We start from the raw sequence: 17592 nt of genomic DNA on the forward strand, positions 1-17592 counted from the left end.
ATATCTTCCAAATAATGCATTAATAAAAAAGAAAATTAAAAAAAAAAAAGATCTTGTCTAAAGTTTAAATGTTGGTAAATATTTTATCGAAAAGATGAGAAAAAAGAAATTTCTGAGGAAATTATTATTAGCCATTTGATATAAGAGATCGTGGCAGGCACTTGGTAAGTTTGTCGCAAATTTGAAATAATCCACCAATACAATTCCAATTTCCAACCAATGTGGGCAGAGACTGACAGTTGCATAAATGTCGTGCGACCTGCCCATGTATAAAAATCTATTTGAAGGCTTCGTGCAATCGTGGAGGCATAGGATCCTGGGCCTTTATTGATCGACAAACTCTTTTATTATCACGTGGATGAAACACACCATAATACTTAAGTTTCTCCGGTGGAACATCATAACAAAAACAGCCTTTATTATAGCGGTCGTGGGCTTATGAAATTTCTTACAAGTTACATTAGATCGATCGCCTTCTCTCTCGACGCCATTCCTCTGTTCCTCCTCTAATCCTTCTGCATCTCAAACTACAACTCTTTCATCGTTACTTTATTTTGAACCCAAGTTAGTTATAATGGCGATGGAGGAAGGAAGGAGAAGGCCAAAGACCAAGATCGTGTGCACGCTGGGGCCGGCGTCGAGGTCGGTGGAGATGACCGAGAAGCTTCTGAGGGCGGGGATGAACGTGGCGAGATTCAATTTTTCGCATGGATCACACGCTTACCACCAGGAAACCCTAGACAACCTCCGGGCCGCAATGGAAAACACTGGGATCCTCTGCGCCGTCATGTTGGATACTAAGGTGCTTCCTTTTGATCATTTAGTAACCCTTTTCTTTCATTTTAGTCCTTCATCACAAGATTTTACCATTCCTCTGTCCTTTCGTTTGCACCTCGATTTTGATTTTATCTACTAATCGTTACTAACTTTATACTAAAATGTTCCAACTAATATTGTGCTTTCCTTGTACTTATGGAATGCCATTCTTGATGTCGGATGCAACGTTTACCATGCTGAATATTTGCAGGGCCCAGAGATCCGCACCGGGTTTTTGCAAGATAGCAAGCCTATTCAGCTTAAAAAGGGTCAAGAGATTACTATCTCCACAGATTACAGCATTAAGGGTGACGAAAATACGATATCCATGAGCTATAAAAAGTTAGCTGAGGATCTAAATCCAGGTAGCGTCATACTATGTGCTGATGGGACTATCACGCTCACGGTGCTTTCCTGTGACAAGGAAAAAGGCCTAGTTCGCTGTCGTTGTGAGAACTCTGCTCTACTTGGTGAGAGGAAGAATGTGAATCTCCCGGGAGTCATCGTGGATCTCCCTACACTTACAGAGAAGGACAAGGAGGATATCCTGCAGTGGGGAATTCCAAACAAGATTGACATGATCGCTTTATCCTTCGTACGCAAAGGTTCAGACCTCGTTGAGGTTAGAAAGGTTCTTGGAGAGCATGCCAAGTCTATAATGTTAATGTCCAAGGTTAATTCCTCTCTTTGCCCCTCTTATCACGTCTTATGTTATCATTCAATCACCTTAGTCATAGATTTGACTCGCAGGTTGAGAATCAAGAGGGAGTAGCTAACTTCGATGATATACTTGCAAATTCAGATGCTTTCATGGTGGCAAGAGGAGATCTGGGAATGGAAATTCCTATCGAGAAGATCTTTTATGCTCAAAAAGTGATGATTTTTAAGTGCAACATACAAGGAAAGCCCGTCGTGACAGCAACCCAGATGTTGGAATCCATGATCAAGTCTCCTCGCCCAACCCGAGCGGAAGCAACTGATGTTGCTAACGCAGTCCTGGATGGCACTGATTGCGTCATGCTCAGCGGGGAAACAGCTGCAGGTGCCTACCCAGAACTAGCAGTGCAGACCATGGCTAGGATTTGCATGCAAGCAGAATCGTACGTCGATTATGGAGCTGTTTTTAAGGGAATTATGGCTGCAGCACCGGTTCCTATGAGCCCATTGGAGAGCCTTGCTTCGTCAGCAGTCCGGACCGCCAACTCAGCAAAAGCGTCGCTCATATTGGTCTTGACCAGGGGAGGAAGCACTGCAAAGCTAGTGGCTAAATACCGGCCTGAGATGCCAATAGTATCAGTAGTGGTTCCTGAGTTAAAGACAGATTTCGTTGATTGGACTTGCAGTGATGAGGCTCCTGCAAGGCATAGTCTTATTGTTAGAGGACTGATTCCAATGCTGAGCGCCGCGACTGCCAAGGCTTCTGATACAGAGGCCACCGACGAAGCCCTTGAGTTTGCAATAGAGCAAGCAAAGGCAATGGGGCTTTGCAAACCCGGAGAAACTGTTGTAGCATTGCATCGCATTGCAATTGCTTCTGTTATCAAGATCTTAGAAGTCAAGTGATAACAGCTGATAGAGAACAGAATTTTTGCAAGGACAACTTGCTAGGCTATTCATTACTTCGCTTCTTTTTTTTTTTTTCTCTCAAGGTTGCTCAATGGTAATTGAGAATAAAATATTGTCTTTGGATTTGGCTATAGCATATTTTTGTTGTGCTCGTAACTTTGGCACGTCTGTATTGAATTGATTTATTCAGAAGTTGTGCTGCTAATTCTGTACTACCACTTTATTAGATTGTTACTCTGCTGCTGGTTTTCGATGTTAGTTTGACTCTGGCTTCTGGGTCTAAATTTTCTGCGTTCTGAGCTATCTAGAGACTAGATTGGTTGTCCCTATGAAAATAAACCTTTAACATCAAATACAATATTACTGCATCATCAAATGGGAAATAGTTACTTGAAACTAGGAAAAGGGCAAAGTTGAGGCACTTGATATAGTATTACAGAAACCTCTGCATAAGAATAAATTCCTTGAAGTTATCCAATGTGCATGTAACTGCAGTAGTTGTTCATTCTCGGATGCTTTGATCAGATCATATAAGCATAACTCTCGTAAATCACTTTGATTTTGATGAGAAAGTCACTTGTTTTAGAAGCTGGACACCCAAATTCTTTTACCATCTTGCGACAGCGAATTTACCCTGGTAGCATAGAAGCACTACCTTTAGGTTCTAAGAGGCAGCAAGAATGGCTGACCAGAAACAATGCACACTACCTTTATCAGTCACTCTGGCATTTAAATAGATACATGAACAAAATCATGCTATTCTTTAAATAGATTAATCAACCAAGTTGCACGAGGCCATGAATAATCACCAAACTGAATCAAAGAAGTTTCCTTGTACTAGTATGATAAAGGAACATGAACTAAAACAACTGTTAGTAGTTTGCTTTAGTTGTAGTTTTCATTTATTAATCATGACACACTCAGAGAACCTTTGTGTATCAAAGAAACTGAATAGGAGTAAGTCATCAATCAAAAATGTTTTACGGGTTACCTTCGAACATGCAACTATCAAATAATTTCTCCACCCTTCTCTGTGTGTGTGTGTGTGTGTTTGCTTCTCTAGACTGGTGTTAGTTAATTAAACTCTTCAGGGAAAAATGGTAGAGCATAAAAGAAATGGCACAGAAACTTCAAACTTATTCTTTTCAGGACCCAAGTTAAGAAAACGAAACATTATGTACATATCATTGACATGAAACTCGAAGAAGCAGCAGAACAATGACAGGTGAACGAACATATATCTTCAATTGTCATTAGGTTGAGAGTTACTTCCAGAAGGAGATGAAGATGACTGTGTTGAAGAAGAGTTGCCATTGCTTAGAGAACCAGACAAGGAGAACAACCCATTAAAAGGCCATGGCACAGGCACCCAGAATCGCCTTCCATTTCCTTCACTATTTCCATTACTATTATCTCCAGCACCTTCCATTCTATTGCCACTACCAACTCCATTTGAACCCTTTGATTCATCTGCAGGCATCTGAAATCTACAAACTGGGCATGAACTATGCAACTCCAGCCATGGTAATATACATGAGCTATGGAATTTATGCTTACAGGGCATCTCCCTAGCCTCTTCGCTGATTACAAAATCTTCCAAACAAACTGAGCAGCTTGTAGCCTCATTGATCTTTACAGTAGGCATTGCATCCACTGCCTCTTTCTTAGCTGGCGGTGTTCCTTGTCGGTTTGGATCATTCTCCGCCAAATGCTGCAGTAGCAGATCGAGACCAGACCCAAGGAAGTAGTCCCCTAGTGCAATGCCAGAGCCAGCATTTGAATCTTGGTTTTGACTCTGGTTGCCATCAAAGGATCCTTGGAGAAGTATAGCTTGGTTGAAAGAATTGATTAGAATTACATGATCCCTCTCCCTCTCGTGCCCTGTGTCGCTCTCAGAATTTTCAGCGTCCAGTAATCTATTCCCCTCGCGCAGTGCATGCAGCAATTGAAGAATGGCTGAGCTCCTCCTCCTCCTCCTGCGAAGAATTGTTTCCAAATCACGGTCTTGCTCCTGGTCTTCTTCTTCCTCTTCCCTATGAGACCTCCGCCGTCGTGACGAGCCCCCCATCATACCGAGTAGGATCGGAGCCCATAAAGAGAGGGCTCGACCGGACCCCAGATCAGTGGCATCTATATCACCTCTACCATCCATTTCTTCCACAAAGCCACTGTCACAATGAGGGCATTTGATCTCCACTTCTATCGCTGGGGATACCATCTGTGAGCACATATGGCACCAATACCTTGCAGCTAAGGATTCATCCATCTTCCTGCTCTTTTTTCTTTTGACCTACTATTCAGCTATCATCACAAAAAAGGGAGACAGAAGAATTTAGAATAAGACAACATCCATTGCTATCAAAATGTGAACAAAGATTGGGTGATCAATAAGAGTTTTGTTGAAATCTACATGACAAGAGCTTAAAAATTCCTTCTTTTTTCCTTAAGAGAGATCAATCCTACACCAGAAACAAAGAATGCCCACAAAACCAAGGAATTGAATAAAGGCACTGATGAAGAAGAGAACAGGAGAAAATTTTTACCAGCAAACAGTTGGATTCTTTTGAGAAGCTGCTGAACCCAAAGAATAGATCCCTCGAATCACAACCAAACTTTCGAAATCTCTTCTAAAAATCAAAATTTTCTCTCTTATCTCACCAGAATGCTACAAGATCTTTTATGATTTTATGAAACCAAATACAGACAAGCTGGGAGATAAATATACCCAGAAGAGCCCAGTTTAGAAGAATCTAGAAGAACGGTGAACAATTTGTGGAGAAGATCCCATGGAAGACGGATTAGACACGCAATCGCATTCTAAAACCAACGCATTTAATGTTAGACTTGTTCAGAAAACTCACCTTACGAGTTGAAATCTTGAAATGGTAATGGAAGGTGAAGGAGAAAAGAATAAAACCAAACTGTGAGAATTTAATACGTCTTTATTTATTTCACATGGTATTTTTGACTTCTTACTTTGCTGTGGCTTTGTTTCTAATTTTAAGCTTCGCTTTGCTTTTTATGAATAGTGGTTGACGGTGGTAATTCGCTTTCTTGCCTACCAGAGATACCTCCCCTTCTCCTCTAAATTAACCAAAGTCCTTTGTTTTTTCTTTTTATTTTCTTCTTATAAACAGCAAATAAAAAATAACTGAGTTCGTTAATAGAATCTTGGGTCAGATTTACCAAAGCTTTTTGTTTGTCCATGTTACAAAATTTGAAGAAATATACTGCAAGGATTCTGGAAGTTTCCTACGTGTGATGGCTGATGACCACACTATTGATCATGCCCCTAGATATCCAGCCAGATGTTGTCGGGTTAGAATTTCATACAAACCAATTCTAAATCCAGCAATCGCGTAGATTCGATCGTTCTGATCATGCTAAAAATAAAATAATTAGAGTTATAAATTCAAGCAAATAGAATCGTAGCTGTTTAATGCTATCGATTCATTTGTGTCAGTGTTGTTTGTAACTCTTAGAAATTTACTGGTAAGGTTATGTCTTTTATTATTTCATATTTGTTGTAAAAATCCTTATGATTGTAATGTTTCAAATTTACACCATATGATTTCAAGCCACAAGGAGTTATTATGTAGTAAAAGTAAACAGAAAAATTCAGAATGGTGAATCCAAGCGTGCCACGATTGATGAACTCTTGTTTGTTTGTTTGTTTGTTTGTTTTTTTTTTTTTACTTTATTTTTATTAAAAAGATTGATGGACTCTAATGGTAGCAGAAGGTGCCATGTGGATGAAGCCTTGTGGTGGGCAAGGTTGGGAAATGACTTATAGCATTGTGGGCCATGGATGTTCCATGGTATGATCATGATGACATGCTAATGCAAGATCTCAAGTAGCTATCTTTGCAATCCTCAACCATCGAGAAAGCAACCCGAAGAATATGCGTTGCTAACTTGCTTGCAACCACTAACTAGTTGATGTGTTGTATGCTACATACACATCACACATGACATGGATACACCGAGTCGACATCTTTCGAGAGCGTTGCAATTGGGGTAGTTCGGATCCAGGTCCGAAAATACATATGGAATCCGAGTCCACTTAGCACTACCTGAAATTGACCAAGTGATTGCAACTCTATTAACAGTTTGTAACAATCCATGTACACCTACACATGAACACTTATAGAAACAAGTAAATGAAACCCACATGGGAGACACCATCTTGGAAAGAAGAAAAAGGTTGCCGGTTAAGATTTGCACGAATATTGCAACTTTTATTTGCAACTTGTCTACACAAAAACGTGATGTACAACCAAAGAAAAGGAAGGAATACACAACTACACAAGCCACTGGACCTGCAATCATTGCGTAAGAAAGATTTTGCTGAGTCATGAGTTTCATTTGGTTAAGCACACTAGCTTTTTAGTACGTTCTCAAAGCTTTGATCCAATCAATCTCCAGTCTGAAGTCTCCAGGTCCAGTCTTGGCACCAGGAATGCCACCTTCAGCATTAACAGAAAGAGACATCCCCATGATGCGCGATGGATTCATTTCCAGTTCCACATCGATCACACTTCCTCGCCAGGTTGGTAGATATTGGTCCAGAGGGATCTGAAATAAGTTAATTGTTTTAGCTAATCAACTGCATGCGGTTGCGAGCAACAAAATTTAGTCAGAAGGATGTACGATTAAAAGGCAATTCCATCATGAATTCATGATAATATCGAAAAGAAGCTAAGTTTGGTGGCCTGAAACTACCTTAGCAATATGCCATCTGTCCTTGGGTACAAAAACAAAAGCTTGCCATGAGTTATCTTCCTGTTGACCAGGTGAATTTACCCAGTTTTCTGTATAGATCTGTGATTGGGAACTTACAAGGTTAAGGTTCCTATCTACGAAAGTGAAGCAATAAAAGCACTGGTATCCGTAATCATTCAATTGAGAAACTTACAGTAGATATATAAGATCTTCCATCCCCTCTAAGCCTCAATGCTATTGTATCATATGCATCAAGGTCTATGAAACCATCAAACTGAAAAATGGATATGCATTTCTGTTAGTTGACATATCTAGTAAAGGAATGGTCACCTAACAAAAGAAATCTGGTCTTTGTAACTCCTTCTCATAGCAGCACAGAATTAAAGCTAGTTCCGTGAAATGAGTCAAGAGTAGTGGCTCCACCTTCTTTGATCGCATTCCACAGAAACCACCCCGACTTATCCTCCATGTGGAACCCTCACTTATATCCACGGAAAGATTGCCAGAAAAAATACCTATCATGTGAGACATGTTTGAAGCAAAGCATAGTTGTAAAAGACAGAGGGAAAGCTTACAAATTGACTGGAATGTAAATATATTCACTTTTCAATAAACTAGCACCATTCAACACAAAGGAAGCATGTTTTATTCACTTCTAATTTGTAAGTAAAATTCCCTACTTGTGCTGACTAGAGAACTTCCTTCACAAGGTGAATCCTAATCATAAGTCAGATTGGATGTTGTCATAGGAGGTGTTGCATGGTTCCTATAAATTTAGGCACTTCTTTTTTACTTAAATGTACAAGTAGATAAAGCACATCCCAATACAACAAAAGAAGTGCGCAGATTTTCTCAATCTGTTGCAAAGAGAGGATAGAAAGGGCCAACTGAAAATGAACGTAATAAAAGAATCTATAAAGACTTCCTTTTGACCTTTAGAAAACAAAAAAAACATAGCCAAGCTTTTTGAAAACAGTGTAAGAGTACGATCAGTTGATCACAATTGTCCCCTCTTGCCTGCGAAGACACAAGCACAATTTATGTCAAGAATTTACCGATTTAATGTATAATTCATGACTACTTGAGCATCTAAAATTGTTAAGCAGCCATGAGATATGAGAAAGATATTTAAATGCGCATAGTGATGAAGATAGTACTACAAGGATTATTTCGCATTGCATGGGATCACATCAAGTAAAGCACATTAGCGTACCACTAAGTTGAGAACCAGCTCCAGAATCAGTATTAGTGATCTCCAATGAAGCAGATGATAGACCTGGAGATGAAATCTGTAAAAGTCATGATGACATTTTATGCATGGGCACTGACATTATTGCCAACTCATTAAATACAAACTGAAAAAGAAAGAACATACAACGGATTTCTGAAATGGATTAAGAGATGAATGCATTATTTGTTAAAAGAGCTAGTAATATACCTGAGTAAAGAAGGTTATACAAAGTGAAGAAACAATTATAGAAAACCCATCTTCCTTCTAAATTGCTTCGTAAATAGAAAAATTCTCCTTAACATATGAAATGTATCTCTCATGAGTGTGCATATAGTGACTGCACACATACGCAGAGCTCCGAACCTTGACAGATGCCATTAACACAAAGAAGAATCAGAAACCCAGAGGAAAACAATACCTCCATACTCTGAGTCAGAGTATAAATGCCACCTTTTCAGCTCCTCCTTAGAATTGAAGTTAAACACATATTTTTCGCTGGGAGGCATTATATCTTCTACATTCCATGCAAGAGCTGCAAATGAACATGAAAAAGGCAAGTATCAACAGATAGCTTATGCAGGGAGAATGGAAAGAACTTATTAAGTTCTTGAGCAGTAACTTGTAAGAACGGGTATTTGTAACACACCCCCTATAACTGGGGAAGAAGCAATAACTCTTTCCGAGTACGCACTAGAAGTGCGACAATGCTCCAAACGTAAACCCTCAAAGCCAATCATATGCAACATGCTTTTCATTAAATGACATACAAGAACATAATCACAAGGAACTATTATATAGATCGATTGGAAGGTCAAGACAAATCTACGCACCCGCCACACACACACACACACACAAAAGCCATCTCGTAGATCAATCCAAAAACTCCATGCACAACATTTTCAGCTCAAACTATAAGAACGGGATGCAAGATCCTGTAATCTAAGCTAAGAACGAACAAAAGGAAAACCCATAAAGGAAAGGGGGGGAATATCTAATTGACAGAAGAGATCTCATTCAGTACTAAAATCAAACAGCTAACGAGCAAAAAACTTGCCCCAGCTAATCATTTATTAAGTGTTCGTGAGATTACCTCTCTTCGTTGCGTTAAGCGACGCTTGCCACAGAGCTCGGAACCTCGACATGGATTCGCCACTCGAGGAGAGTAGAGTAGTGGTCGAAGGAGAAGGGAAGAGGGTTAGAAAGCAAAAAGGCGGCGTTCTTTCTCGCCGTGGTCAGGTGTTCAAGATTTGAGATCCACTTCAGGAATCAAACGGGTCTGGTGCACCCGGATCCGACCCGCATTTTAGACGACCTTAAGTTCTAATAACTTAGGCTTATTGTGTATCTATTTTATTTTTAAGTATATATCAAAATACTGCGTATAAATCTCTTTTAATATCTAGAGAAAATATATCGTCTTCTAAATACACTAAACCTGCGTATAAATCTCTTTCATGTTAGATTTTTTTTTTCTTCCTATCGATGATGTTATATTTACAAATACAGTATGTCCAAATACACTGCCAAATAATTACCACATTCTTCAATGCTTATGCATAATTGTTTTTTTTTTCCCCAAAAAGTTATTTTCATTTATATATTTGATTTTTTTTTGTTTAAATTCTCTTATTCATGTCAATAATATCGGGTAAATACTCTCAATTCTTGTAGCTTGCTTACATCCACTCTTACAGGACTTAGTAAGCATCTAATATTCTCTGCAATCTCTTCAGTAAAAGATGCTGTTCAAAAGTGTCAACAATTATTACTTACTTGACTCTATACACACAGGATGGAAAGGCAAGGGAGACATCTGGTGTTAAATGGATAAAAAATGAGAGCTATACAAAACCCAACTCTACATCAAGCAGAGCTGATTGAAACCTAGAATTAGTGCAGTCATGGTGCTGTATTGTAATTGCAAGATCATCAGTTCAAGGGCTCCTTCCTTGTACTATCAACCTGCACCAAATAACAGATCATTTAGAAAAAAAATTAGCCACACTAACAATCCAGTTTGTAAAGAAGATTCTTAATGTGTGCAATTAAAGTGCCAATAGCCGCTTTGTTTATAAACATTCTGGAGTGCAATGGCCGTTTTGATTAAAAACTCAAGATACTGCAATAGACATGGAATGAGCTAAGAACAGAAAACGAACAGCTATTATTATTAATTTATTATTGCCGTAGCCATACCTCAAGTTTCACCCTCTAGAAACAAAATGAAAAGAGAAAGATATAAGGAATATTAAGAGACAAATTTAGGTACTGAACTTTAAAGAATAGCGTATGCTTACATTATTAACAAGGAAGGGCTGATCAAAGCATGATTGATCGGATAGTTCATGCAATTTCAATATCGTGTTTCGTAACATGGTTACTGTCCTGAAAATAGAAATGAGTTTTTTAGTCCCTCCGAGTGGGCAAGAGACACATTTGTAAAATTAAGTGTATGAAAAGAAGAACATTGACTGCTGTCCCAGATCACCGTATATAGATTAAAAGACCAATATAAATTGTCACAGATAATACAGGGAAATCCCAAAACCATTTGGTAAACTAGCATACGAGATCCATCTAGAAGGATCAAAAGCAAAGGCGCCACCAAAAGGATCAACCTAAGATGGAAGACCTCCAATTTCAAACATTCTTGAGCTGTTTTCCAGTTACAAAATAGAAGAGATAAAGATACCAGTCTCTAAAGCTTATATAACACAGTCAAACAATCTATGATTATAAGATAATAAGAAAAAAACAAATGGCATGCACTGTATACCTTAAATCTAATTTTGCTTTAATTAATCATTAGATTCATAATGGTATCAACATATACTATGGGATAGAGGATAAATGGATGAAATTGTTCTTCTTGACCAAAAAAAAGCAATTATGTGAGGGGCATCATCATGACAAAAAGACATCGTAATAAACAAGTCTCTTTTCTCAAATTAACTTATATTACTGACGTCCTGTATCCATAAACACATATAGTACACTGAATTAATTTGAGGTTGAGAACAAGAGTACCTCATAAGCATGTCTTTTATCATTAGCATCTTTAAGAAGGGAAGAAGAATAAGTTCGATCATAGATGGAGCCACTTAAATTGTCATCAGAATTGGAGTTCTGCCTGGATATATCATAAGTTGGGGAATCTAGAAAATTGTTTCTAATGTCAAAATCTGCTTCACGGTAAATTGTATGATTGACACTTGAAACTCCCAGTCTGTATATTTGGATCCACAGGAATGATGAACAGAACCTTATGGAAAAACCAATAATTTGCATTGACAGAGCAAGTCTGACTGAGAAAACAAAGAATTCTCCATACTTCTCAGGAGCAATGTTCCTGCACAAACATAATGTACATCAATATATTATAAAGACAGAAGTCAGTGAAATTGAAGTACAGTTGGAAACAAAACAATTTAACTTAGCAATTTGAACTAATTGTGAAATTGACCAGATGTACTATATCTATATGGATATCTCTAGTCTAATCGATAGTTAATATGAACACAATATAGTATGTATAATGCAATATCACAATAATTATACTTATGCACGAAAAAGTAAAAAGATAAGAAAAGCAATTATCAACTGACTTACATACTTACATCAGGAACTTTGAGATAAGAGTGTCGATGATCATCTATCCTTCAATTAAATGTATAAGCTTGTAGCACATATGCTTTACTTTGATAATTGACCTAAAGTTCAATGAAGTAACGGAAAAAATCTACTTTAGAACACTAAGATATACACAAAGCTAACAGGTACAAGTGGACAAGCCTGTGAATTGCTAAAGGTAAAATAGACATAAATCAATGCGCTGATTTTGTTAAAAGAACTACTAGCATAAACATTGAAGATGCGAAAGGAAATGATCCTAATGCATAGTTAAGGGAGCATATATTCAATGCCAAGCTATACAGCCAGCTAAATTAACTGCTAAAAATGAAGTGACATACCATATAGTATGCGTAAAAAGTATGAACCACGAGATATCTAGCATAATTGCACACATGAGGAGCGCGGCATACGTCCGAGCAAGGGTCTGGCTGTTGCTCTCAATGGCCACAAGCGCAAAGAGTGCTATTACCAAATTGATCAGCAACACACCATTGAACAGTGCACTGAGAGATCCAATAAGAGCACATCCAATCTGAATTATTGTTCCAAAAACAAAAGGTTAACATATTTATCTTACAAGATAAATCCAAAAAAAGTTCCAACTAATTGAGCGCTAAACAAAATTAAATTGTGGAAAACCAGTTCCAAGAACACTTGTTCCTCTAAAGGAACTTTACTCCGACAAGAGCGGCACTGAAACTAAATGAGAGAAACCGAGAGGACCCAAATCGGAAACAGAAGAGAATAAACAGAAAAAATAATCCTTTCACCGAGAAATGATAAAAAAAAATGGAAATATAAGAGAATGGAAAGGAGACTCACTTGGACGTAGATGAGGAGGACGGCGAGGGATTGGACTCGGTCGGAATCGCGAAGCGAACAACGTAACCGCGACCACAGAGACGAAGAGAACCAGGGCATTATAGAGGATCGTGATCAAGTTAAGAAGCCTCAAAAGGATGGAGAAGAGGGAACGGAAGAGGAGAGGAGAGGAGAGAGGAAGAGGAGAGAGAGAGAACTAAGCACGTGCGTTATTCTACATTGGAACTTGGAAGGTTAGTTGGGAGAGAGATGGTGCCGTGGAAGGGCGGGTTTAGGAAGGAGAGGGAAGGGAAAGCCTTTCCATTTATTGCAGTTACCACTTTTCTTTTTTCTTTTTCTTTTTCTTTAATCTCTTTTTGTTTTATTTAACAAATTTTTTATTGGAAGTTTCTAATTTTTAAAATTTGTCCTTGGTAACAGGGTATATATTTTATATTTTTCACTTCAAATTCAATCTAAATCGTATTATATCCAATTCTAATTTGCTTCCCTTATATATTTTCTTTGCCATACTTTTGTGCGATAATTGTAATATATCCAAAAAGTTTTCAATAGCAATTATAGAAAAAAAAACAGAGCATTTTTCTACTAAATTTCACATTGCAATCTTGCTATTCAATGTCCTGTTTGGTAGTCAAAACACATGGCTGCAACCTGAACAGTAAGACCAATAAGTAATACATGCTGTATTACAACTTCTACATTTCTGAAGAAGTTCATCACAATCTATGAATCGAAAATCTTTCTCAAGAAAAAGAAAAAGATCTAAAACTTCTCAAATTGATTCATAGCTCAAGTTATAAAACATGAGGGCAAAATGAATCCACTTTGAACCCCTTGCGCTCTGTTCATCAATCCAATCCAGGCAATTCGGTATAGTTGCCAGACGTCATTTAGAACTTGAACAGATTCTTGCGAACTTTTAAAACCGAGCGGCACGTTAATGAGACTCTAGTGGAAGTTCTACGGAAGATGCCATTTAGTCCAATGCCACTGAATTCTACTACTTCCTCTTGACTACAATCGGAATTTAGTTGTGTCAACTCTGGACCTGAAATATTAACAACCTATTGGACAAGCATATGTCAACAAAAGGAGTCAGAACATGAAGAAAATTACTTTATAGGACCCATTGGATGCATAGTTCTCACCTTATCTAGTCTGTGCAGTTCAGTATCTTGTATTCCATGCAGGTAATCTGCAAATTGTATAGAGAATAACGAATTTTACATTTGGAAAAGGTCTAGCAGCTATTAGTAGCAGATTATTAGTAATTAGAATTCACCTGAATAAGCCTGATCTTTAAATATCAACAAGCTGCAGGGCGTCAATAGAAGAGAGCAGTCACGGGGATCATCCTCCTCCCTACATAGGGCCACATTGGATGAGCCATCTGTTTCAGTTTTACCAGCTCTGAGCTCCATAGATCCTTCTGTCTTGACCTCATTTGATGTGCACTCTTTTAATCTTTGATGGGGAGTGAAATCAATAACAACAGGTGATCCAAGGGATAAGATTGCAACAACAGGGAAATAGGCAGGACCATCTTGGTGAGGCTGAATGGCATAATAGATGTGTTATACTCCAATATGAGCTATGCATAAACAGAACTATCACAACAGATATTGAAGCAAAGCAGCAGAAGCACATACCATGATACCTTGATCAGGCAGATATTCATTAACAAGTACATGATTGATTGCTGAGGGAAATAAGCTAGTCTGCTGGCTTATCTTTTGAGTTATTTTTGTTAGCCAAGGAGGTACTGCAAAGGCGAAGTTTTGGGAAGGTTAAGTAGCCAAACAACATGAAAGCCTTATTTTAAATAATAAGCTACATCCACAGCCTGACATGTGATTATTCCTCTACAATTCTGAAAAATCATGTACACAAGCTGTTTTAAATTTTGAATCTAAACTTTACAATTCTAGTCAACACTGTAACAACTAATACTCCTCAAGACATTTAAAATCAATTGACAGTAAAATATCAAGCAATGGAGTTGTCAAAGATGGTCCATCAACATTCAAAGAAGCAAACAAACTATCCCTTACTTGCATTATTCAAACTTCGAAGTGATCCACCTGACAGTAATCTATTAATCTTGTATGACAATCACTGAGTTTGCCTAATGTCAGTACCAGTCAGGTGTGGCTCTACCAGACCACAACATAAAAACTAGAGAAATTTGCATATAATACTCTACTTTATAACGTAATTATTTACACTTTATATTTATACTATTTACAAATCGAGCACTCTAATTTAACGAATATATGCAGAAAATATCTTAAGTTAGATTTGAACTAACATTGTCAAAATATTTCGTTAGGTAGAGATATTTTATTTTTAAAATGATTAAAATGCCCTTAGTACGACTTGTTTGAGGGTATTTCTATAATTTTTTTAGTTGAGTTAACTCAAAGATTTGGTTGAGCTTAACGAACTAATCTAATGATAGGGTATTTTTTGCACATATTCACTAAATCATAGGACTCGATTTGTAAATAGTCAAAATGCAGGGTATAGACCACAATTTTATTAAAAGACAGGTGTTATATGTAATTTACCTAAAAACTAAATTTGAACAGTACAATAAGACTAACTGTAAGAAAACTAGTACTCTTGCAATATACTTAATATCTCACTTTTAGGTTAGCTTGCACTCACAATCACAAAAGGACACTAAGCATTCGACTCAATCTCAGAGTACAACAAGCACATCACCACTTCTTGGCATCACAGCACCAAAAGTTGCACCTAATACTTCATATAAGTAACAATGAGTTCATTAATCATTTGACAGGGGCAAGAGAAATGGTAAGCAATACAGATTGTGTTAAAATTAAAAATGAATTACTAGTCATGCAAGATCCATCTTTAATACGTGGATAGCTTTCAAATTTAGCCATATCATTATAAAGATGTTATCATGTTATGCAATCTGAAATCCAAATTCCCTCTATATGGCAAAGGCATTGTTTTACTTTGTGATGAAACAAAACATGATCAGAATTTATTTGCCTCAAATTTATTAGTTCATTAAATCCACGCCCTGAACAAAGTTTTCTATAGATATGTATGTAATTGCTCCAGTGATTTCAAAAAACTTTTGCATTGTAGCTTTTTCTATATAATTATATTAATACAGTAACAAACAATGTAAATCCACTACTTTTACAGGTAATTTCTTCTTCATTTATTTATGTTTGCATGGATTCTGAAATATCAAATGTAGGTAGGTGTTTAATTACTCCTATTTTCTGCATATTTGTGGTTGTATGTGTAGATATGCACAACAATACAATCATCAACAGCATAAATCTAAAAATAATAGAAAATAAAAGGTTTCTTCTAACAATAATCTTGCATTATATACACATAATTGGTACAAGTTTAGAATTTGAGAAAACTATCTTATACTCACATTCCTGTGGTAGAAGGCCCTTCTCATGCACAAGTCCACCTATCCTTCCAAAGACACAAAAGATGAAAAACATTTTTTTCCAGAAAACAGAAGTAAAAACAAAAAATGGTCAAATTTTTGGGACTGCAAACATCCTCAAGGAGAAAACCGAGAAGAAAAGGACCAAGAAGCTACCCCAGTTCTGCAATCTCCGGTTCTTCAAAGATTTCCATCTTGATGGTGGTACCTCATAGATCTGCATAAATCCGTATCAGATAGTGAAAGAGACCCATAAGAAAAGGAAGGAGATTGAGATTAATTACATGGTGAAGAAGCTGAGCTTGCTCGGATTCTGTGATAAATTTGGGGATGTAGAAGACGGTAGGAAGAGAACCCACAATATAGTCTTCGAGTTTGAGTTCTTTCTCCTCTTTCGATTCTTCCATCTTAGAGACCCAGGGAATCCTTGGACTCCGCAAATAATATAGAGGTTTGTTTATGTTTACAAACCCGTATAGTTTCGCAGCAAAGCCCTCGAGTTTTTACCGGATTCGCCGTACTGTGACACAAGAACACGAAACGTTACTTTATTACAAATTAACTCTCAACTTAAATTAAAATGACAACCAGAGAGGAACCTTTTTAAGTTTAAACATTTGTATTTTAAGTTAATGGGTTGTGTGGGGTTATAGGTTATTTTCATCAGATATTCTCCTTCGGCTCTCACCCTTGGGAAAATCTATTTTCCTTGAAAGCTGCTCGTGTCCACTGAAGGGAAGAAGCGTTGGCAATCTTGGCTGGCCTAAAGGAACCATGCAAGTTACCAGGAGGTCTGGCTCTTGGGGGACACTCAAGCTACTGTTAGTTGGATTAACTCAAGCTGATGATGTGGACATGGTGCTCGACTGGAAGCTTACTATCTTCAAGTATCCTTAGATTAAGTTAGGGTTTTCCGCTCAAAATCTCGCTCACTAATCGCTCCAAGACTTCAGGTCTCTGGACCAGGAATTCCAATCTACGGACCTTCTTTCGACAAAAAAAAAAAAAAAAAAAAAACATTTGTATTGCTGGCATTGGCAGAGAGAGAGAGTTAGAGCAAGGGCATAAATTTTTCTAATTAATATTCAGCTGCGTTACTTCTGTCTTCATTAATATTTGCTTTCTTAATGTCAATCTAAATGTCAAAATGACAAACAGATACATCGAATTACCTTATCCTTCAAACAAAATAAAAGATTTTGTTTTGCATATTGCAACTGCCTTATCAGTTGTAAAATTATTTTATTTAAAGCTGGCACGCTTGCAAAATTGAATTTTTCGATCAGCTTATACGGTATAATTTGGCAGGTCACCCTATTATAAAGGCTAGTAATAGAGGACATAATAGCTTCAATAG

The 17592-nt window shown here is 37.5% G+C and overlaps 5 protein-coding genes across 7 annotated transcripts; 1 reads left to right on the forward strand and 4 right to left on the reverse strand.

Moving 5' to 3' along the window:
- The first annotated feature begins 469 nt into the window (after nucleotides 1-469).
- Nucleotides 470-2640, forward strand: LOC140782044 (pyruvate kinase, cytosolic isozyme-like). The gene is made up of 3 exons (XM_073128393.1): nucleotides 470-802; nucleotides 1028-1489; nucleotides 1567-2640. The coding sequence occupies exons 1-3, from the start codon at nucleotides 575-577 to the stop codon at nucleotides 2377-2379; spliced, it is 1503 nt and encodes a 500-aa protein (XP_072984494.1). The 5' UTR covers nucleotides 470-574; the 3' UTR covers nucleotides 2380-2640.
- Nucleotides 2641-3499: 859 nt separating this feature from the next.
- On the reverse strand, nucleotides 3500-5438 carry LOC140782046 (E3 ubiquitin-protein ligase SIRP1). 2 transcript variants are annotated; one of them, XM_073128396.1, is made up of 2 exons: nucleotides 4926-5438; nucleotides 3500-4683 (listed from the first exon to the last, which is right to left on the reverse strand). In XM_073128396.1, exon 2 carries the CDS (start codon nucleotides 4646-4648, stop codon nucleotides 3626-3628), a length of 1023 nt encoding a protein of 340 aa, XP_072984497.1. In that variant the 5' UTR covers nucleotides 4649-4683; nucleotides 4926-5438; the 3' UTR covers nucleotides 3500-3625. The 2 variants fall into 2 exon arrangements, with proteins under 2 accessions (XP_072984497.1, XP_072984498.1); XM_073128397.1 differs by having other exon boundaries at nucleotides 5244-5374.
- Nucleotides 5439-6568: 1130 nt separating this feature from the next.
- Nucleotides 6569-9885, reverse strand: LOC140782048 (probable complex I intermediate-associated protein 30). Its single transcript, XM_073128400.1, has 7 exons — nucleotides 9426-9885; nucleotides 8754-8867; nucleotides 8318-8380; nucleotides 7528-7619; nucleotides 7298-7378; nucleotides 7105-7203; nucleotides 6569-6957 (listed from the first exon to the last, which is right to left on the reverse strand). The coding sequence occupies exons 1-7, from the start codon at nucleotides 9475-9477 to the stop codon at nucleotides 6769-6771; spliced, it is 690 nt and encodes a 229-aa protein (XP_072984501.1). The 5' UTR covers nucleotides 9478-9885; the 3' UTR covers nucleotides 6569-6768.
- A 103-nt stretch (nucleotides 9886-9988) lies between these two features.
- LOC140782049 (uncharacterized) lies at nucleotides 9989-13027 on the reverse strand. Its single transcript, XM_073128401.1, has 5 exons — nucleotides 12791-13027; nucleotides 12307-12500; nucleotides 11363-11684; nucleotides 10633-10720; nucleotides 9989-10297 (listed from the first exon to the last, which is right to left on the reverse strand). Exons 1-4 carry the CDS (start codon nucleotides 12887-12889, stop codon nucleotides 10679-10681), a joined length of 657 nt encoding a protein of 218 aa, XP_072984502.1. The 5' UTR covers nucleotides 12890-13027; the 3' UTR covers nucleotides 9989-10297; nucleotides 10633-10678.
- Nucleotides 13028-13370: 343 nt separating this feature from the next.
- On the reverse strand, nucleotides 13371-16771 carry LOC140782047 (alkylated DNA repair protein ALKBH6 homolog). 2 transcript variants are annotated; one of them, XM_073128399.1, is made up of 7 exons: nucleotides 16520-16771; nucleotides 16392-16452; nucleotides 16218-16256; nucleotides 14443-14555; nucleotides 14076-14346; nucleotides 13942-13988; nucleotides 13371-13841 (listed from the first exon to the last, which is right to left on the reverse strand). In XM_073128399.1, the coding sequence occupies exons 1-7, from the start codon at nucleotides 16640-16642 to the stop codon at nucleotides 13830-13832; spliced, it is 666 nt and encodes a 221-aa protein (XP_072984500.1). In that variant the 5' UTR covers nucleotides 16643-16771; the 3' UTR covers nucleotides 13371-13829. The 2 variants fall into 2 exon arrangements, with proteins under 2 accessions (XP_072984500.1, XP_072984499.1); XM_073128398.1 differs by having other exon boundaries at nucleotides 13371-13857; nucleotides 16520-16769.
- Nucleotides 16772-17592: the final 821 nt, after the last annotated feature.

Source organism: Typha latifolia, chromosome 2 (assembly GCF_019914945.1).
Source record: "Typha latifolia isolate L0001 chromosome 2, TyphaL0001v2, whole genome shotgun sequence".
NCBI classification, from domain to species: Eukaryota; Viridiplantae; Streptophyta; class Magnoliopsida; order Poales; family Typhaceae; genus Typha; species Typha latifolia.